Source organism: Cyprinodon variegatus, unplaced genomic scaffold (genome assembly GCF_000732505.1).
Source record: "Cyprinodon variegatus isolate N-32 unplaced genomic scaffold, C_variegatus-1.0 Scaffold87, whole genome shotgun sequence".
Taxonomy (NCBI): domain Eukaryota; kingdom Metazoa; phylum Chordata; class Actinopteri; order Cyprinodontiformes; family Cyprinodontidae; genus Cyprinodon; species Cyprinodon variegatus.
The window spans coordinates 3312-26133 of record NW_015150540.1 but is presented as its reverse complement, the minus strand read 5'-3'; the positions used below and the strand labels follow the sequence as shown (position 1 = coordinate 26133).

At 36.5% G+C, this 22822-nt stretch overlaps 1 protein-coding gene across 17 annotated transcripts in view; it reads right to left on the bottom strand.

Annotated features, from left to right (window-relative positions):
- Positions 1–22815, bottom strand: part of rap1gap (RAP1 GTPase activating protein) — a 30142-nt gene extending 7327 nt beyond the window's left edge. For 2 of the 17 annotated variants that reach the window (XM_015373506.1, XM_015373509.1), the window contains exons 1-16: positions 14642–15453; positions 12305–12340; positions 11181–11228; positions 10733–10771; positions 9487–9678; positions 8040–8143; positions 7616–7694; positions 7472–7525; positions 6649–6732; positions 4426–4526; positions 4133–4262; positions 2436–2591; positions 2277–2348; positions 2095–2181; positions 1870–2010; positions 663–785 (exon numbers count right to left, since the gene is read on the bottom strand). In XM_015373506.1, the coding sequence (XP_015228992.1) occupies positions 663–785; positions 1870–2010; positions 2095–2181; positions 2277–2348; positions 2436–2591; positions 4133–4262; positions 4426–4526; positions 6649–6732; positions 7472–7525; positions 7616–7694; positions 8040–8143; positions 9487–9678; positions 10733–10771; positions 11181–11228; positions 12305–12340; positions 14642–14713 (1518 nt within the window). In that variant the 5' untranslated portion in view covers positions 14714–15453. Of the gene's footprint in view, positions 1–662; positions 786–1869; positions 2011–2094; positions 2182–2276; positions 2349–2435; positions 2592–4132; positions 4263–4425; positions 4527–6648; positions 6733–7471; positions 7526–7615; positions 7695–8039; positions 8144–9486; positions 9679–10732; positions 10772–11180; positions 11229–12304; positions 12341–14092; positions 14575–14641; positions 15465–19733; positions 19828–22507 lie in introns of those variants that run through there. The other 15 variants (XM_015373508.1, XM_015373512.1, XM_015373513.1 and 12 more) reach the window with 14 other exon arrangements.
- Positions 22816–22822: the final 7 nt, after the last annotated feature.

Here is a 22822-nt window from a genome sequence, read left to right as displayed (position 1 = left end):
AAATAAAAACATTAAATTTTTTTTGTCAAATCCAGGGAAGGGAAGGGTACAAATAAATAATTAAGAAACCGTACATTATCAAAACAGGAAGGCCCATTATGGATGTATGTAAACTATGTAAAAAAAAAAAAAAAAACTACAATTGTTGATGAAAGAATTAGAACAATTATGATGCAATTGATTTGTTAATTAAAGTAACAAAAAACTTTCACTCCTAACTTTATTTAACATTTGTTAGTGATTATCCCTTCAAGACCGATGCTTAAAGTATCATAAACATAACAAGCACAACAACAAAATACTGGATCATATTAAAAAAATTTGTTAGTCTTATAATAAGAAAGCAGTTGCATTAGGTTTGAAAAGGAATCAGAAGCAAACACCAGCTTTAACCCCAAACCATCACCATTAGTGTAGAATCCAGTCAGAATCCTCCCACTCCATCTTGCAGACAGTGTGCGACTAATTACTATCAGGAAAGTCAGCTTCCAGACCAAAGCTATCCGTTATTGCTCCTCTTGGCCGAGGGCATGGCACATCAGTGTGAGAAGTTAATGCTGCAAGCACGTAAGGAAGGAAGGCAATACTCTAGTAGAAGGGCTGGAGGAGGCAGAGGTAGCGAGGCGCGCCTTGCTTATGGCGAAAAGAGGCACTTTACTTACTATCCCAGGGAATTTAGGATTCTCTGCAGGGCTGTGGCTGCTCAGGTTATTGGAGACTGAGTGTTGCTTCTTGAGAGTTAGACTCGTGGCATCCACTGACTGGCTCCTACCGCGAATCACCCGCTACGGAAAGAAACGAGGAGGAGGAGATACACTGAGATGATACTGACACTTTCAGCCTCTTTGCATGACCGAGGTGAGCCTTAGAGCTTTCCCCTGAACTCTGACCACTACAAGGACAGGCACCACATCTCTGACTACTGCTGACAGGAAAGAAAGTTACAGAGAACCCTGCAGAGTTTGTGTGCAGATTGTGTGGTTCAGATGAATCATTGCTTTTACTTAAGTGGCAGGAAAAGAAAGAGTAAGGAGACGTCAAACCACCAAGTAGCCAAAAGAAGTGTAACGTCTTGGGTTGTAACCCGATGGGAGAGGTAAAGCCACTTGAAATGTATCTGTTCACCCCCAGTTTGTGACACAAAGAGATGACAGCATCATGAAAAATATGCGAGGGGTGGCGGCACAGCAGCATGCAGACAGAACAGTATCAAGTTACTGTTGTGATGCACAAGGAAGAAAAGCTGTGAAGCAAAGAGGAGGACGGAGCTGCAGAAATCCGCTTCATTCAGATTTCAAACCGACTGTGAGGCGGTGATAAAGCTCTTATAGCTCAGCTTGTGAGCAACTGTGAAGAACCCTGACTGCCAAAGAAAAGTCTCTTAAGAAAAATCCAACAGAAAGTAGAAAAAAAAGGTCACAAAAAGTCAATGTTTTGTGAGTAACATTGTTTTTATACTTTTATACCTGTAAAACCGATAGCATCAGAATAGACTGACATTTTTAGAAACACAAGTTTTTCCTTTCATGTGGTATAAAATATGGAGGAAATCAATGGCCTGCTTAATTCTGTTTGCTTTCAAAGTTACAGGCAGTAGCAGGTTATCTAGGCTTAAATAATGAGAAACATGGAGCTGTCTGCAAATAGCTAATTGCAGTAGCAATTCCAAAGCCTGCAGATCAATACAAAATGGATGGTGAATATGTATTCTGTATTCTAAAATGTAAAAGGAAAACTTTCAAATCTTACAAAATCCATGCTGATGTATGTTCAACTGGGGAAAAGATTTGCTAAATTCCAACAGTTATGAATTTTTAAGGTACCGGTTCGAGAATGTGTTGAATCTTCTGTATGTGAGTCTCTGGTTACCTTAAAGGACTCAAAGAAGCCCCCTCCTCCTGCATTCCCATTCTCCAGTTTGTCATCCTCGCCTCCAACTCCCATTATGGCCTGGCTGTTCAGATGGAGTTCCTCATAAAGGGTTTCAAGCAAAGCCGATCGTGTTCGCTCCTGACGCCCAAGCACACAAATACCAGAAAGGAAATTGTTTTTTAGGAACAACAAAACCAAGTAATGGTATGCCCCAAAACTCACCTCCAATTTGGCAAACTTCTCAGCTTTGTAGCATGCATATTCTGCATTAATTAGTTTTGTAAACAGAAACTCATGAAATTCAGGACCCTAAAAAAAGCAAAGCAGAGGGAGAAAATAAGCAGTTGCAATTAATGAAAAAGGCAAAGATATTTTATCATAATTAAATTTTGTGTTTCTCTTACTTTTTTAAATATGGCAGGGTTTGGGAGGGCTGGGCCAAAGAAAGGAACATCATCCCGAGCTGTCACTGAAACCTAGCAACAAACATAAAGGCCAAAGAAGAATCAGTTGCTCAAACTTCCTTTTTAAAGTTTTGGAAAGGAAGGGTGGGGAGGACTTACCTTATAGACGACATTGTCAGAGCAGGGGTTGACCACTTGGACCACAATATAAGCATGAAGAAAGTTGGATGCAATCATATCTGGCACAAAGGGAGTATTTTCCTCTTGGAATACAATGGCAACAATGTCATTCCCTATGTGCCTTTTCCTCTGCAACTAAAACAGAAGATCAGCAGGAAAACTTTATGGTTACATTTCTGTGTGAATATGTAAGAGAAAATGCAAGTCTAGTACAGTACTTTGCTATCTCATTTTGTCACTTTATAGATGAAGACTTCAATGTGTCTAGCATAAATATAACTATTCTGTAAAGGTCTCAGGGTTTTGTTAGAGAACAGAGAGTGAAAACCAAGGAACACAGGCAGGTCAGGGATAAAGATGCCATGAAATGTGAACCAAAATCCCTTTCCGATAGGACCATGTTTGTTCTATAATATGCTTTGATCAGAAAAGTAGCTACCACTCACATAGTAATTTTGAGTAGGTTGCAGAGAAAGATGTAGTTAAAGATGGAGAATATAATTGCAAGACAGACATGTATGAAGTAGGATAACTGTCAATAAAAATGTGCGCAAAGGTGTTTGAATTTGTAATTGTACACTTTTTTCTCTTGTCAGTTCATATGTACATGTGCCATCAGATGTTTAATCTACAAGAAAATAAATGCATAACTTATGAACACAAGTTGCAAAGTTAAAACTTTGCAAATTTGCAAAAACAAATAACTAATTTACTTTTAAGAAAAACAAATGTATGAGTTGAATCCAGAACCCCTAACGAAGCTGTTACACTCAGCAGTAAGTGGTAAAAATGCACCTAAACATTTTCCGCTAAATAAGAAGAAAAAGAAAAGCATGAAAACATGTAACATTTTTCTTCAAATTGAAAGCTATTCAGTTTTTTAGCACGTATTTAATGCATCAAATCCCAATGATATACAATGAGGTTTGCTGTTGTAAAACTGTTGAGAAGTTCAAGGCGGTTGAGAAAAGGTTCTGCTAGGATCTGTATTACAATGCTTAAATATATTGTAAAAAAGCAAAAGATCAATGGCTGTGTATTTGTCAAATTTATATGGATAAGAAAGTATGACAAAAAATGCCTTTACTGTTGATGTAGAGACAAGGCACTATCATAACTTGAATATATCCATACATGTAAAACTAGAAAACAAATGACTATTTTTTTTATGTGAAAACCTAACTTAAAAGCACAAATGGTAGATTAAGGACAATAAGTATCATATGCATTCTGCTTACAGTGAGGGGATTTGTAAGGCACCACAGAGAGGCACTGTTTCCCTGCTAGTTTTAAAGAACAGTTAACTGTCTGAGGTCAACGTGGCATATATCCATATAACACCCATTACACCTGTCTTGGAAGCTGAGCATGTAAAGACAGACGTTCCCATCTGTGTCTGTAAAAGCTTGATATTATGGACTGTTTAGACGTAGCACTCATTAATCACTGTTTAAGGAAACAGAAGGATGCATTAAACCAAAAAGAACAATGAGTTCACTTAAGCACACATTAACAGTTCATGTTTACAACCAATGTAGTCTTTTTAAGCACTGCTGTTCTCTAGCCCAGCATGGATAAACAAGTAAGCTGTAGTACTGTTAGGCTCAGATGGAACCTGTCTGACTGCTTGCTGTGAATTATGAAAGCTGTGCCATTGTTCTGTGGTGTTGAATTACCTGTTGGGTGTCCCCCTCTGTGTAAGGCAGCTTCGTAGACACGTGGAACATGACCTCTTTGTTGCGGTAGTTGCAGTAGACAGATTCTGTGCCAGTTTGCCCATGAGTCACATCTAACCCTCCACGGAAACTGCAAGCAAACAGAAGCATGTCAAACAGGATATTCCACCGTCACTGCAGAAGCATGATCATTATGCCTATAGTGTGCTTGACTGGATGTAAATAAGAGATGGCGTTTTGTCTTTGTGATGATGGTAGAGTTTAGTGCTTTAACAGCTTTGTTTGACTCTTACCCTTTAAAATGGTGTAGTTCAATCTTTTCTCCAAGAAACTCCAGGAACTCTACGAAGGCAGGACTTTCTTCACTGTTGCCAAACAGCTCCTCTTCTGATGTCTGAAGCCACAAAAAAAATCAATCAAAGAAATAACATACATTGAGACCATTAACCCTGTAATCCCAAATGTATCATATTTGATACATACGGTTTATGAAATGTTTTGCGTTTGACACCTTTTGGATAATTTAATGGTAAAAACTTTGCTCCAAATCCTATTGTACAGAATCAGATATACATGATAACAGAGGGCAGAAGACTACACAAAAAATAATCTTGACTTATCACATAATAATAAATTATTAATATCAAAAATTTATTTCTGTTTTTTCTCTTTACATATTTTGTTAAAAGGACAAATAAGGACTTCAAACCAAAAAAAAGTAATTTTCTGTTTTGTTTTATTCTTGGATCGGGCTTTAAAGGGTTAAACATTTTAACAGGCTGTGACATCACCATCACACATATCTATAAACTTGACCAGTTGCATGTGGCAAACTAAAATTGTTCTGGATATTAAGTTCAATGAAAATCTTTAGCCTTGAATATGTGTGGATCAGCCTTTAAGTGACATAGCAGCAAATATTGCAGTTTTTTTAGCACTGGGCTTTGACTGGGCCATTCTAACATGTAAATCTGCTCTAGACTGAATCATTTCACTGTAGCTCTGGTTTGCCTTGGTGGAAATCAAAGGTGCACCTCAGTTCTAAATTTATCTTGCAGGACATAGTTAAGCCAAGCACATTTCTCTTTCTCTGCACCTTCAGCTGGGTATAATCTCTGGGTTATTTATTTTCTCCTTTAAAAATCTTGGAATATTGTTAGAAATTTTTAGCTATTGTTCCAAAATTTAAATTTTTTTCTTAATTTTGTCTTTTTTTAACACTTTGATGCTGTTTTGTCAAAAGTCTTGAATATTTCTTCTGTACAAAATGTATCAAACAGATGTTTTAAGTAAAAGCAAATGGTTAAGTTGGACTACCTGCATTAATGAAGATTTGATAAACTTAAAAGACATGTTTCTTCTTTCCAATCTAACAATGAGGCAAGATTTGAGACTATTAATTGTCAGCAGGTTCTCCATAATGAACAATCGATCTCTGCAGCTCTTCCAAAGTTATCACAGGCTTCTTGGATGTTCCTCTGAGTAATAGTCCCCTTATAATAATAATAATAATAATAATAATAGTAATAGTGACCATGTTTTCAAGGTTTTCAGTTTACCATGCCTTCCCTTTTTAGGAGATTAACAAATACTATGCCTTTAACTTCTCCAGAACTTTCTCACTAACCTGCCTAATTATAAAGTTAGTGTTGTGATTTATTTCCCATATTCACTAATCTCTGACAAAACCTCTGAGGCATTTAAGAATCTCATACCGTCCTAAGGCAACAGGTTACACTAGAGTTTATTTAAGGGAAATTGATTAAATATGGATGAACATTACAGCTAATGACAGTTCATTGGTTTCCATTTGGGAATAAATAGAAGCTATACATCATTTTCTCTCTTTATTTTTAATAATGTGCTGCTTTGTAATAGTCTATCAGATAACCCAGAGACCTTTAATATTGCAGACTACTTAGAGGAATCAAAGATCAGGAGGCTTGTGGCTACAATCACCCTTGCTAAAAAAGATGATTATAAGTTGTTAGTGAGAAAGTTAGTGAGAGATTATGGTTATGTTATTAAAAAATATCAGCCTTAAAACAGGCAGGATAGAAAAATACCTGAGAAGTCGATGAAATATTATATAATCTTCTTCTATGTCCCTGGATGTCTACTTAACCTGCAAATTTTTCTCAAAATAAAAACGACTCCTTTTTGGTTTTTCTCATAGTATTTTATAGGGGCATGCATTTAAGCATTTATAAACAGAGCTATTGGAACATATAGATTTGCTCCGCTAATCTCCTTGCAGCTCTGCTACCTGACAAGAGTACACAAAGGCACCGATTGGCTGAAAAAAAAATAAGAGGATGAGCTAAAGGCAAGATAATTACTTTTATAGAAACACAAATTTATTACAATAAAAGCTGGACGATATCAGCTTCCTAGAGGAAATGAAAAATGTTATTAAATGTGAACATTCATTGTTCATACGATGAACATGTCCAACAGCTGAAATTCTAAGCATTTCTGTAGCAAAGGACCACCAGCATAAAAACGCTCTAACTCACCTGTCCAAACTTTTGGTAGATGACTCCAAATTTGAAATTGTTGCTGATCACATGTTCATCAAATGTGACAATAAGTCTTGAAGCCTGCAGAAACACATGCAGAAGGATATTTTCAAGAATCATTTTCTTTCTGAGCTTTATTTGGCTGTGTAATACAAGCTAACCAGGCTTAATTAGCTGTAATGTTTTTTTTAGTTATTTTTTACGGATAACATTCATAGACGGTTTCCCACATTTTATTTAATGTTAATTTGGGCTTATTTACCTCCAATGACATAAGAATTTTGCTACTTTATGAAATTTTTAGCAGGTAGTTTACAGAGGGTCTCTATAATTCGAATTTAAAATGCTGGGGTAAACCCAAAACCATCAGCATCCCTGCCCAAGCTGGAAAGTAGACTCCCCAGCATGATGCCTCTACTATTGTGTTTCAGAAAAGAAAGTGTTAATAGAAAGTGTTAATAATGTTAATAGAAAGTTTGCAGTGTTTTTTTTATTATTATTTGTTTTTAGTTTTTCTGCCATGGATAGAACTTTGCATTTAGACCAGAATGTTCAAACTTGGTCTTGTCTGACCAGAGAAAAAAACTAATGGGGCTTCTTATGAATTTGTTTCAACATGAGATTCTTCTATTGAAGAACATTTTGTGAAATACGACAAAGTTTGGGGATGTAACATGACAGATTTTTGGAAAAGTCCATTGGGTATAAACAGTTTGCCTACCAATTTCACTTCTCAAACAAACATCAAATATGTTCCTTAACTATTCTGATTTTAAACTGTTACAGATACAGGAATAAAAGACGAGGGTTACCAGCTTACTTTTGGATAGAGCACAGGATAAAAGCGGTCCACGTTGACTTCCTCACAGACAAGCTTTGGTAAAGATGAGAAATTAAAGAAAATGTCAAAACACGACCGTTGAGGCTGATCAGTTATTGTTCAAAGAAGAGCATCTCATCCTACCTTGGCCATTTGGACCACATTAGGAAACTCTGTTAAACAGGATATGGGGATCACATCATAATAGGTTTTCAGCTTGGTTCTGTTGGGGTCATTAAACAATAATTAATCTATTAGGTATGATAAAACAATAGATATTATCAAACTTCCCGCCCATCCATGTGTTTGCCTTTAGTCTCCCTTTCTATCACACCCTCGCTGGCCTAAATAGTCCATCTGTTACTCTGCCATGGAAATTACACTTCTGTTGACACTCTCTTTAGCTTTATGACTGCTGCAATAACACCTGGGGAGGATGTGTGCATCCAGTCACACATTGTCACTGTACTGGGCATTTCAGAGGATAAAGTTATTGCCCTGCATTTGCTGCAGCTCTTCCAGCTATTGACTATAACTTTAGGCGTCACGTATGCATAGTGAGTGTTACCTGAGCATAAGGCGTAGATGTTCCTGGTCACCGATCTCATCATATTTTATGGAGAACACCAGATGTCCAAGGGAACTGTCCAGTGAATAGTAATTAAAGTGCTCCTGAGGATACAGAGTTAGCAGAACATTGTAGGTATTCATCATAATCTGACCTGAAAAAAAATCACAAGCTAAAAATGTTTAATTTATCCTGCTTGGGATTGTTAAGGATACCAACACTTTAGTTTAATTTGTTTCCATTGTTTTTGGATTATGCTAGAATGAACTATAATTTTGGGGCGATTTTTCACATCTATGAGAAAATTATTTTGCTGTAACATTAATATTGTCAGCAATACTGTATTTGATAGAAAACATCTAGATAGGTCTAAATAGAGCTTAGGAAATAGGGAAAAAGCTGTTCCTTTCTACTCGCACTTTCACTCAATCCAATTTCCAATCAGCAAGGTGTCAAACAAAATCAACTAGTGCAGAGACAAATGTCAAATGTTTACTCATGCTATTGACTGAGTAAACTGTAATATAGAGTTCCAACAAGTTTCATGCTAACGTTACCCTAACTGCTCTGGATCAGACCAAAGTCAGCAGGAGCCAAACATGAGTTTACTGAAGGTAAACTCATGTTTGTCTCCTGCTGACTTTAGTTAGTTAGTTAGTCTGGAGAACTGTAAAAATCTGTCAGTCACTTAATTTTTCCACAATGGGGAAATTCACTCTCTGCACTTAACCCATCCCCTTAGGGAGCAGTGGACTGCCATTGTGTGGCGCCCGCGGAGCAGTATGGGGTTAAGGGTCTTGCTCAGGAACCCAGAGTGGATGCTGTGGGGATCGAATCAGGTACTTACAACCTTCTCAGAGCACAAGGGCACTGCTTTGACCACTAGGCCAACACTTCCAACACATGTTTATTAACACATTTCAAGTAAGCCTACACAATTAAAGCACTTCCTTGACTTGAATGACCCGATGCTGAATCAGCATGGTGAGGTGGACCAGTAGAAACGGGGTTGGAACAAGATGTCAGCCTGTTGAAGGCTACAGCTCCAGGCATATAATTAGAGTCTAGATTAAATGCTACCCAGTCAAGTTATTGAGGTAGACCTAATGTCATACTGTTTTTTGTTTAGTTTTTTTAGCTCTGGTTCTCTCAGCATTCACATTGCATTGATTGTAATTAAATGTTGGATTCAGGCTTAGTATTAAGAGATTTATTTTTGTCAAATGATTTGCATCTGTAACAGACCCATAGACAAAATATCCAGATCAGGACAACTCTAGTAGTTTGTCTTATCTTTTTATGTTTTAACTTCATTTGCATTTATAACACTTTTAATCTTTTTTATGAGATTTCATTTATGTAATTCTGAATAGAAAATGACTTTTTAAAATCCTTGTTATACCAACACCACATTGGACAAAAGCAATTGGTATGTTATTAAGCTGACCTTGCCCAGGAAGTGTTTCCTGTAGTGTGTAGCCATTGTGTTACACTCCAGCTTAGTGCGGCTGTTGGGTGACGGAGGCCGGTGGTGCTCCGGGTCTCCAGCTTCACTCAACTCATGGTTCATGCCCTCAATCCAGTAACCCCCAAACTGTGGAAGCAGGATGAGAGGAAAGGGGCTTTTTCTCCCCAAAACCTGATTTAAAGAGAGGTAAATTTCAGACATTTAGCTTCTTTGTAGTTGTGACAGTGTAATGACAATAAAGTTGAATTCTATTCTATTCCAAATGTTAAAACTGAAAAAACATGGATGTGCACCTTACTGAGGAGGAAATAATAACTTCTTTTCCTGCCGATTTTGCTACTGTTTTCACTTAAACAGAAGTACACGTCTCTTGAGACATTATCATTAATATTAGCTTTTTCAAAGCTTTAAAAGAGAATATAAAAACAATAGAAGAAAGGTTGAACATGTCTTAGATATTATTGTGTGAAAAAAGTGTTTTGTCCTGTAAAACAAAGCCATAATTCTGGAATCTTTAAACTTGTTGCTCCCATCTAACAAGATCACTACTTGTTTAACAAGATCACTACTTGTTATGATATAAAGCACGGCAGGCTAAAAAAATCTCTTTCTTTCTTTTAAGCCTGTTGATCACTATGACAAAAAAATGGGCTTTTAAAGAAAGTCAGGCATCAGGGAGCAGAACTTCATCAAGATGACAGAGGCAACAAGATCATCAGCAATTAGCTTTGTGAAAATATAAAAAATAAAATAAAATACATTAATTAAAAATAATCATTTCGCTGTGTCTAGAATTTAAAACATGAACTTGAGCCTTGTGAGGTGAAGACGATCATGTGAAATGTGTTGGCTGACGCCTGTCCCTTTCTCATAATTATTCTCACTCTTTGATGCATCAGAAGTTTGGTCAGGTGAGATGAAGAAAGTTTTTGCAAAAACAAAGGGACACCAATATTTTTCTGGTGCCCAGGCTCTTTCAGATATCTTTTATATTGTGTTTAAAAGATAACCCGAGCAAATATTAAATGCTTGGCCAGAAGCTCTAAGGGTGGATGTTGTTACTGCATTTACATACACTACTATGTGGGTGGCGGATATGGCTCTCTTCAATAAAAAACATCAGAGTGAAAATTAGAAACTTAAGTTCAATGAAAGAGAAAAAAACATTGAAAATCAGCAGGAAGTCTTTTTTCCAAATGTTAATAGGAGGATTTTTTTTTCTTACCTCATGGACACTTGGGTATGGAATGTAATCCTCCTCAGTCTGTAAAAAAAACAATAAACAATAAAGTTGTAAACAAGAACTCATTAAAAATCTCAAAATATGCAAATACACAGTAACCACATAGCTGTTGTTATTTATAGTATATTTAAGAGTCCATCGCAGGGTAACACAGAGACAGACAAGACAAACAACCATTCATACCTATGGAAAATTTAGAGAAGCCAATTAACCTAACAGTTACGTTTTTAGACTCTGGGAGGAAGCCAGAGTACCCGGAGAGAACCCACACATGCTCAGGGAGAACATGAAAACTCCATGCAGAAAGATCCCGGGCCGAGCAGCAGAGCTACCCACTGCGCCACTGAGCAGCCTTATTCTAAAGCATTTAACTGAAATATACTTTAATATAGATTCTAACAAAATAAAATAGTAATAGTAGGAAATTTACCTTCAGAGTAGGAGGAAAGGTGCACCTTTGCTCATCCATCCTACTGCCCTGTCACAGGTAAGAAGGTTCATAAGAGGACAAGGGAGAAAAATCACAAAAAAGGAAATGTCCAAAAACAATGTTCGAAGAGCAGTGTTATAATCATAGTCTAAATATAGAGCACAACAAACTGGGAAAAAAGGATCAAATTCGTTATATAACAGCAGAGTTCTCCCAGGAGGAGCAGGCAGCAAAGCAGCATCAAAGAGGGACAGATGGAAAAAAACTGAAACAGATACGCTCAACAGACAGAGAAGGGATAGTGAAAGACTGGAAGACAGTGGAGGGTGGGGAGTGGATATAAAGTGTTGTAAACAGACTGCAGGAGTGTGGGAAATAAGCTGTGGAGGGTTAAAAAAATGCAGTGTTAGGTGGAAATACTTCCCAACTATTCCCTCTCAGGTGTGGGTGTGTTTCTGTGGGGGTGAATCGTAGGGGTGTGTAAGAGAGAGACAGAGAGAGAGAGAGAGATAAGATGGGGAAGTTTGATGCAGAGAAGAAACTGCGTTCATATCAAGACTAAATTTTAATGAGGAAAATGCATCTTATCCAGCTCTGTTACCATCTTCTAAACAAACTACAAAATTGATTTGCACAAAAATTACAGTAAAATTAAAAAATGTGAAACTTTGCTTTGCAGTAATTTTTAATACAAAAAAAGATGACTTATGTGTGTACTCCATCACTAGGGCAAAGACAGCAAACACACAGAACTGCCTTGTCTTTTGATAAGCTCCATCATAAAATTGTTAGCCTCTTATGCGTGGGATTTCATGACTTCATAAAACATCCTTCCAAAGCCTACAGAAAACCAGGAGATAGTGTTTGAAGTGAGATGATAAGCTTACACTGCTGTCAGCCATGTCTCAACAACCAGAACGTTTATAGAGATGCTGAGGAAAAAACATACAGTTTCCCTGAAACCACCAAGACTCAATTTCCTTTTCAGTTACAAAAAAAGAAAAGATTAGGAGTGTCATTGCCAGCAACAGACGCAGCAGAATTAGAAAGAGACAGACTGATTTGTTAGTCTTTTCAGCTTAGTGAGGCGGGGAAAAAATACAGACATATGTGCATCATCTTACCTGCATCTTTTCAATCATTTCAAATAAATCTGTGGTCTGGGGAGAGGAGATGAAATGTCTGAGTTCATTTGATAGATTTGAAATTTGAGTTTAACAGGAGTCATGGTACCATTGTGGATCAGAATTATGTAAGATTCAGTGATTTGAAATTTATCTAATCTTAAAAGCTCTGCCTTTACTTGCTAATCATGAGTTATGAACATTATTTCTGCTTTATGTTTGCAAATTAATGCTACTAATCCTTTTTAGAAAATGTTGCATGATTGGCTCTTACTGCTCAAAGGAATTGCCCCTGATGGGATTGGTAAAGTGGTCTAAGTCCAAGTTATTGCATTGTGAAGATTTTATATATTCTGTTGCAAATTACTTTACAGTTGAAACATTGAAACAGTCACATCCACATGTGACTTTAATATGTGCCTTAACTTTTGATATTAATACTACTGAAAAAAAAGCATAGCAAAATTGACTCTGGGATTTTATGAGGCAGAATCAACTAAAAACAACAAATAAATGAAAAAAAAATAGTTTTCAGAAAAATAAACATCTGAAATGTATTCTGCATAGGTATTCTCCCTCCTTTACCCTAATACTTCAGAATTTATACAGTCTGGTCAACTGCCAGCAGAAATCACATAAAAAGTTGTGTTTGGGTTTTTTTCTTTTGCAGGATTGCTTGTGGCAGGCTAATTAAAAAGTAGATAAAAGTTATATGGAGTCAACCTGTGTATAATTTCTACTCAGTTTGAATACATCTAGTGAACAAACAGCATCATAAAGATCCAAAAACACACACAGACAGGTTAAGGAAGTTGAGTTGTGGAGTGCATCTTTCCAACTATTATCTGAATCAATTCCCATCAATCTGGAAGTAGAACTAAAAGGACAGCTGGAGGGTCAAGGACAGGAATGAACAGTGATACACTACCTCGGTGGGAGAAGCGGTTAGCAAGGGCTTCAATTCATGTACCTCAATAATCTACATTACTGTATGGAAAAAATGTTGTTTGCCAAAAACCAGGTAGATAACATGAAAGGCAGCACTAGCAGTCTGAATGCATCATCCGTCTGAATGTTGTGTGCGTGATTCCGTGGGGACCCTTTTCTACACCTAGTAAAGGAAAGGCAGTTAGAGTTGATGGGAAAAAAAAAAAAAAACTATCAAAGGCTTTGAAAGACCTGAGGCAACGCCTGAGGTTTGCCTTCCAGCAGCACAATAACCCTAAAAATATAGCAGCGTGGACCATATTAAAACATATTCATGTGTTACAATGTTCTAGTCAAAGTAAAATACCATTCCCAGATGCTCTCCTTTTACAGTGTTTCGAACAAGGGATGGGCAAACATCTCAGTCTCTGCATGTGCAAAGCTCAGAGAGACAAAACTCAAATAACACAAAGCTGTAATTACAGTCAAAGATGACTCTCCAATGGATTGATTCAGGTGAGCTGAAGACAAATGCACACGATGCAGATTTTGTATTTGTGAAGGAATGTAAAGAATTTGAATAATTTCTTTTCCACTTTAGCAGTTATGCAATACTGTGTGTTAGTCTATTGCATTATATCTAACTAACATACAATGAGTTTTGTTTTTGCAATGTAAAAAAAGTTAGCAGTAGCAATACTTAGGAAAGCATAAAAGAAAGAAAAAAGTACATTTAATGAAAGGTGCCTTATCAAAAAGAGATGGTTTTTCACACTGCTAAAACCTTTTTTAATATCTGTGCCGACATTTCACCTTTTAGAAACAAAAGTGAAATGTCCTATCTCCTCTGCGCTGCCTTACCCTGTACATGCTTCATGCAAAGCAGCTGAGGAACTTTCACTTGCAACACCTTGCATTATCATGCTTTAAATGAACACATGCAAAACTTTCCTGAGACAGCTGAGACAGAGCAGCACAATCCATGGACGCATCAGCCGGGTGTAGTTAAGAGACAGCTGAAAGATTCAACTCTTAAAACCTGACACAAATACTCTGTGTACAGAGCAATCGTGTTTAAGCTTTGTGTGAGTTTGAGTAAAGTCCTCCACCATGAGCAAACAATAGTCTGCCACAAACCCTGAAAGTAAACAATTCTGGCTGTAACCAGAGATTGGGGGTAGAAAAGCTGTGGCTCAGAGCTTTTGCCTGTTCGCTGGTCTTAAATAAAAGCGTTACAAGTCTTAAAACTTCAGAATTTCTTCTAGTTTGAAGACATTATCTTTCACAGAGAATAAATGCACTTATTTATGTTTATATACTCAGTATGTGGGGAGGCATGCTGTACTTGCAATCCATGGAATTACTTTTCATTTCTGTTGTTCTCAATGTTCTCAAAATAAAGTTACTTACACTGCTGGGTTTCTTCCAGTGCTTCTTCGTCACCATTGAATGATGATTTTGTTTGTCAAGATTTTTAGCCATAATTTTCTCTTTGCCTCACTGTAAATTAAAATCCTGCAGCTTCAAACACATCAGTGTAACTGACTTTAAAACAATAAATTTTACTTGACTGCTCAGCTTCTCTGAAAACTCAAACAAGAAACTGCATCTTGAACTAAAGCTTCATCCTCTGATGGCTGCACAAAGACTTGAGATCCTCAGGCAAATTCACGCTGTGTTATCCGCCAGGTTGCAGAGGAAAGTCAATTATTCTTGGCAAAAATCTAGATAAGCAATCCTCTTCCTGAAGTGAAAGGTGTCTCGTCTAGTCTTTTACTCTTTGGAACATTACAGGATGAAATCAGGATCACATGCCATCTACCTCTCTTTAAACACTATGTGCATCCTGACTGTCAGCTGGAGGTGGAGTCCAATTTCTCTACTATCATAAACTGCTGTAAAATCACACTGTTTGCTTCCTACAAAAGCACAGAGATATTCTACCACCAAGAAAAGAAGGAAGAAATTTAACAGATACTGGAAATTTTGAGATTCTAAACTGTCTTGCAAAAAAAATATAGACATCCACGTGATAGGTAAATAAAAAGTGACACATGGAAGGAAAATGATTGATGGCTTTCAAAATATTCTCCATAATCCATTGTCGCTCTGCTTGTTAAGGTTCATCCTGCTGGGTGGCAAACCTTTAACCCAGTAAAGATTATAACAGGTTTTCTCCCCAGAATCCCTGTTTTTATTATTATAATTTTTTTTAAGGTTGATCTGTGATTAGAAGACTATCCCGACAGCATGATAGTGCTACCATCATTATTTACAGTAGATCTTGCGTTTGGGTTGATGTGTCATTTTAGATAACATTTTGTAAATAACCAAAAAAAAAAGGTTTATTTTTATCGTCTTACAATTTTTAATCCTGTATTACTTGAGGAGATCTACAAATTGGAAGCTGGTTGGTTAAATGATATTTGGTTATCCTATTAAGAAATTCTCTCACTTGGGCAATGGATTTCTGCAGCTCCTCCAGAGTTACTACAACTACTTTTGAATGCATGTGGGATATACTCGTTTTGGATTTTTCATTTATATACTAATATACTTTACAAACTTTAAACAGTTTTATCTCTGACCTGTCTGGTGTTTTTCTTGGGATTCGTGATGCTGAAGGATTAATGATCCTTAACCAATCCCCAAAGCCTTCGCCGTTGGATTAACAGTACTGTATACCAAGATTAGGTCCAACACACAGGAACTCTATATACTTAGTGACTTCAGCAGGCAGATGGTTACAATGGATTTAATTTCAGGGTTTTTAGTGTAAAAGTGGCTGTATACATTTTTATGCAAAACCATTTTTAAGACAATTTTCACACTGGGTTCTACTTCATGTTGACAAGAAAATCCTGATTAGATACATTGCTTTTTACTATGTTAACATAATGAAATGAAGAAGGAATCAAGGGGTGTGAATACTTTTGCAAGGCACTGTACGTATAAAACTCATGAGTAGTTAGGAGACAGTGTACTGCAGCATCAATTTGCAGCAGTGGACAAGGTGGAGGAAGTGGGGGAGGGTCCCTGGGGAGTAAGGGCTGACATAGAGAGCAGGTGTGAGAGCTGAGACCTCTCATTATGAGAGTTAATAGGATTGTCATTATGACAACGCACAAATCAAATGCAGAACACCTCCTCTTCCCTTTCAGACATCTCAGCTGCGACTCGCTATGTCCTAACATAGCTCATTAGGGCTCTGAGCTGCTTCCCGAAGTGGATCCAGTTGAATATTATATGATTAATTTATATTATAATATATTCTAATATAATTTTTATAATAATAATATAATTATATTATAATATTATTAAAGTATTTCTGATTCTGATTCTGAATATTATTCTTTGATGGGAAAGATATTTAGTTGCTTCCGCAATTTGTTTATCTAATATCTGATATAGATTGTAAAAACTAATCAGGTGCAATCAGTCTATAAAAGAGAGATGAGTCATGTTTTTATAGGGACTTCCCCACAATGGTTGGAAAAGCCTGATTTACAACTGCAGAGGTTAACATCCAAGGCGTATGTATGCCTCAACTTTGCAAAAGAAAATGTATTCAAAGATTTTGACATGTCATCTCTTAAAGAAAACACCAGATGGTGTGTTTGTCTCCTTGCAAATGTCCAAGTTTGTGAACATGACAGTTTGGCAGTGTAGTTCAACTAGGCGGAGACTGTACAACCTGGTTGGGTTAATTGCAGATTGACCTGGTTTTCACAGGGCTGTAGTCAAACTGATACCATCCTCTGTGCAGATTTTGTACACTACACTGTATATCAATGACGTCTTTTCATTTTACTCACGTTCAATCAAGCAGCTATTTAGGCCGTGTTATATAATTTGAACAATACTATCTTCTACAGTTGTTCCTTTTTCTTAACTGCACAGGAAAAAAAATAACTGCTATCAGTCTGCATAAGGAAGAGCCTTCACATATTTGCCCTTTACCTAACAGACTAGTAGGTGTGAACTACCTTCAAAGTGCTGCATGGATCAAGAGTGACTGTTAAAAAAAACAGTTTCAAATGTCTACCAATCATAATCCCTTTTCTTTTTTTTTCTTTTTTTTAGGAATGTAGGATAGTGTGAGAATCCTTTAGAAAAACCAATCCGACATAACTGAGATGTTATCCGCTTATGATCCAGGCACAGTGTGGATCAATTTATTTATTTATTTCCCCAATATACCCCTGGCAGGTTTTATTTTCCACATATCATTTATTCAGTGTGCAAAAGATAAGCTTAGACATATCAGCGGTTTTGATGGATTTACGTGGAGCTGTAAAACTGAAAAATGACATCTCCATACATATTTGTTCCACATTAATGTTTACTCTCACAAAGACATGTTATTCCTCTGCTGTCAAAGATGCTTAGAAGTTCCTTTTGTGTTTGGTTTGATAATAAAAATGAGCAGTCTGGCTTTGCTAATTTACGAGAGTTACAGCATATCACTATATATCTACTCAGCTCAAGAACAATTTTTAAAAATCTTTATTTCAATATTTTTGTTCCCTGAGGTTTGCAGCTGCAGAAGCTCATCATGTTTTTGTTTTTCTGTATGTTTTTTTTATTTATTTGTTTTTTTTTTTAGTGAATTTGAGTAATTTTATATAATGATTTAAAAAAACAAATGCTAGTTTAAGGAATACTTTTTCTAAACAAATGAATCAGTGTTTTAATGATTCATATCCCTCAATGATTTGTAGAATCCCAGTCCAGGTCCTCACTTATCTTCAGCTCATTATACAGAGTTTGCAGGATTCAGTATGTTGGGTGATATGGCCATGGAATAAGGTGATTGTTTGTTTTGTTAACCTATGATTAACCATATGTCTAGTTGGTATATGCATTATGAGTCTTTAAATATTTCTACCAAAGCCCTGGTTGCTATTGACTAAACCTGCATAACAGCAATAGAAGTTATTTTTGGATTGCTGCTCTGGATTAATGCATTTTCTCCCCATAGCCGATTACACGTGCCAAAAGATGAGTTCAAATTAAAATACCTTTGCTCCCAAAAGAAAAATCTATTTTTTAGTGTGTGAGAGTATCTTAGTCATTTTGAACTTTTACAGATGGTAATGGCTGTGGGCATAAAATATCTGCAGAAGTACTCTGTGTTACAATAGATATAAAAAGGATTTTGACTGGAGACACTTTGCTGTTGTATAACCATCTCAGGAACATAATGCTCATCTTTTTCCTCTAATGTACTTCATTTTATTAATAATTACAAGAGGTCCCAGAGCAATCCAAAGAACAAAGTCAGCATTTTTATGATCTGATTCTGTTTTTTTTTAATGGGCTCTGATGCTGCTTACTGCAGAACATACTATTAACGTATCATAACTATTATAACTATTAATTAAATATTTTTAATGGATCTGCATTATCTTGAAGCAAATACTAGAGGACCTGAGTTTATTAAAGGACTCAAGTCTGCTTCGTTATTTTATGTGGATAATTTAACTGGAACCTCTGAAGCCTGATCTGTAGTCCTGGCAGTGGGTTCCAACACTGCTCCTCAGGGACCCCTTCCCTGCATGTTTTAGATGCGTATCTGTTGCACTATATCTGATTCAAATAACTGCTCCTCCTCTGTGTGCCAGAAACCTGTTAATCACCCATTTATTTAAGTCAGGTGTGTGGCTGGGAGAGACCTAAAGCATGCAGGAATGGGGTCCCTGAGGAGCACTAAGGGTATTCTAGTCTAGGGGAATACCAAGGTGTTTATACTCTACCACCTACACATCAGTGTTTAAACTAATGTTTAACAAATTTCAGTTTTCTTTTATTTACAATCGCAGTTTTTAGTGTTTGTTTTCTGACATTCAAACTAAGACCAAAGGGATTGCATCACTTCTTCTACTTTATGTATTTTTTTCCCCTAAATTTTTTTTTGCCTGAATTAAAGATAGGATTTTCTTAGATTGTTAATCTGCTATGAGCCAATTTAATTTTAAACCATCACACATCCTTTTGTAACATATTTTTGGAATTGACAATCAGTTGAACTCTGAACTCAATCTGTCTCAGCATGAATCTATTTAAGTTCCACATGACTGATGATGTTATGGGTGAAAGAAGTTGTTCTTAGGAAAATAAAACCACAATTACTCTTATAAGCTGTGATTTGTGGGCTTTGATGAAATCATGCTTGGAGTAAAAATTTATCAGAGTGAGGCCGACTTTTTCCCTCTAAAAATAGACCTTAATTAATTTAGCCAGTCAAACATAATAATTGCTCCCACTAAAGTGTGTGTGCTTTAGTTACACAAGTTATAGAAAAGATGCAAGGATAAAAAGCAGATCAATAAAATGCAGCTTAAATGGCTCAGTTTCAATAACCTTAAAAACCTGAGCAAAGAGAACATGAGATAGGACATCAATAGACTGCTGACCAAATATCACAGAAACACAGGGTCACATAAATGGGAATTAGATAAGGTTAGCAGGTCAAAGTGCAACTTAATGCCCCACTCCTTACCTTGTGGAGAGGTGAGGTGCTGTGTCTCAATTCAGGCTGTAACAGCTGGGGTTCTAGTGGTGCTGCAAGTCGGGGGTCAGCCCCATCTTGTTTCCTTCAATCAGAATAAAGAAAAGATTTGGTCAGAAAAGGTCACTTAGTCTGAGAGCCAGCAACAAAAGGTAATATCACAGGGAAGGTCACAAGAACAGGCATTTGTGTTTCAAACACAGCTAGAGGCTTTCTTCTATAATTTATGCACACAAACTATGAATTTTATTTATATAAAAATATAAAATTCACATATAATAAATTATTTAACGAATAATAACTATCTAAAATTGTTAGCTAAATGCTAAGAAAAGAGCAGGTGACTGGAATCCTACAATTTTGAACTAGAATGACCCAAAAGGATCTTCTGGGCATAGATTTAAAAGTCTGCACAGTGAAAGCCCCATCAGGCCGCTGTGGACATACTCAGTTAAGAAGAGTCATACATTTATAGAATCGCTGAGGTTTATTAAATAGAGTTAACACCAGAAATTAGAACAAGCTTTATAAAAGAAAACTGCATTTTCTCTAACATGTGAAATGTCTGCTGCTCATTTAGAATGCAAAGAAGTGAGAGTTTGACATGAAGGTTGAATATAGTTGGTTTTATCCTTTTAGAAATGACAGCCGTCTGTTAGAAACTTTAGATTTAAGGATTCATTTAAAGTCGTATTTTTCCAATTTTTCCTATTTTGGCATATAAAAGAATTGGCCAAAAATGAAGGAAATTAAGCTAATTTTGTAAAACATCAAGTTGTGTACATGTAGTGTTTGTGTTGTTACTGAGTCCATAATCTAAATTTTCAGCATTAGAATTCAGCATTAGAATTCACTGTTAAATTATGGCAGAATATTGTTTAGCACTCTTGCTTTAATGTTACCCTGTATATTTTCATAATTAATGATTGTCTGACTGCTGGGAAATAAAATGCCATTGCTTTATAATGTTGTCAGCTAATTGTTGGCTAAATTAATTAGGGATTGATGATGCCTTTACTTCAATTTCAGCTTAATGCATCCTAAGGTGAGTTCATCTTCATCAAGCTGGACTGTTTATAAAGTATTACATCAGATTATTTAAACCTGTTATTAAATCATTGCTGCAATATTTGAGCTGCAGTTGTCTTAATGTTGTGCAGTGTTATGAAAGACGGAAATGCTAAAGCCGGTGTGACTTGTTTTAGAATAAATCAGAACAGCAACTGTTCTTCCACAGAGTGGAGTCATATTGCCTCTGCTTTTAAAACAACCGCTTGTGGTAAAAAGGCACAAAGATATTTCTGTTATTATAAATTCCTGTTATTTTTAGTTGGAAAAGAGAAATCAGAAACGTATGGAAAATTGCAGATTAGAAATCAGCCACAAAAATCTGATTGATGACTGTCTGAATTTAATTTTTATCACCTTTATAGACCTTTATAGTTGAATAACAGTATTCATTAATGTGAGTTTCACACAAAAAATATGTTTAGATAAACTGACCTAGATGATTTTAAAACATTTCCAGGAGGAATCCATTACATCTCTTTTAGTCTAAAGAGCTGCTTTAAAAAGAAAAACAAAAAAAACTGTCTCAGGTATCTGGACACAATTAAAATAGCTCTCACGTTTATTCAAATATTTTCCTCCTCAATTCAGTCAAGTTGCAAATTGCAAATGGAAAAGCCTTTGTCACACATCCTTTGTTCTAAACTAAACCAGGTTGGCTTTTGCCTGCACAAATCCTTTGATGAATGGCGGTCCTTGCATTGACATTGTTTAATTAATTGAGACTATTTTCAAACACAAAGATATAGGCATGTATGCAGACCTGAAATAATTCGTATGCATTAGTAATATATTAGAAACTGAATCTACATATTTTTGTCTTTGATGTGAGAAAAATCTGTAGCACATAAAGTGTAAAATATTTCTGCATGTAAAAGGTGTGGTGCACTCCAGCAAAAGTAATATTAAGAGCATGTGATAACCCCTTGAGAAATTAATAACATGACTCAAAAGCATATTGTTACTAAATAAGATAACAAAGAATTTTTGCAGAGGGGAGGTTTGGAGCTATTGTTAAAGCTGTGGAAATGAAAAAAAGTGATTTAAATCTGATTAGCGTTTATGGAGAGCACTCAGATTTGGATTTAGGTGATGAAAACAGCCATGAATCATTAATATCCTGCTTCAAACATATTACACAACCAGAAAATATGGAATCAAAAAAGCATCCAAATGAAATGAGAGCCTTTCTGAATATGAGACGGTTCTCAAGATAAAAGAAAACCAAATCTTCCAGTACTAGTTTTCCACATGGGAGTTCAATACTACTGGGCATCAGCTGCCCTGAACACTAAATAAACTGATGCTGGCTGGAGAACACAAAGACACAAACATTGTGCATAGCAGCCAAATTAGAGAATAATTTGTGTTGAGAATATTGGTGTAATAAAACTTGCAAATCAGAGCACTAATGGTATCAGGCATACTGGAGACAAAATCTCTTAAAATATTAGGGAGAATTTTTATTCAGCAGGAGTTAAAGTGACAGAAAAATTCTCAACTTCAATCTCCTTTTTCATAAGCTTAAGCTGACACACAAAAGCCCAGATTTGTTCACTGAACAAACACCACCTCAAATTACATAACACACCCCAGCTGGTTAACAGGAGCAGCATTAAAAATCATCCAAGTGAAGACACTGCAGAGAATCATCAGGACGGCCTGATGCCCTATACGGAGCAGAGCTGCAAACTTACTCACACTGAGTGGATGCTGAACGTCAGGTGCTCCCAGTGATGTCCGGACAGCGACCTACACTCTGGACCGATGACTCACCGTCTAAGCCTCCCCCTCCTCCTCCCTGAGCTCGATTATCTCTTCTGTCTCTGCTGCTCCTCTCTGCTAACTCACTTGCTCCTCATCCGTCGTTCACCTGCCGTCCACTCTCAGCTCTTCAGACTGCAATATACTCCCAGCCTGCATCCTCTCTTACTCTCCTCCTTTCCTCTCAACCCTCCCACTCACAACCTTCCACTACTCCCTTTCACTCTCTCTCTCTCTCTCTCTCTCTC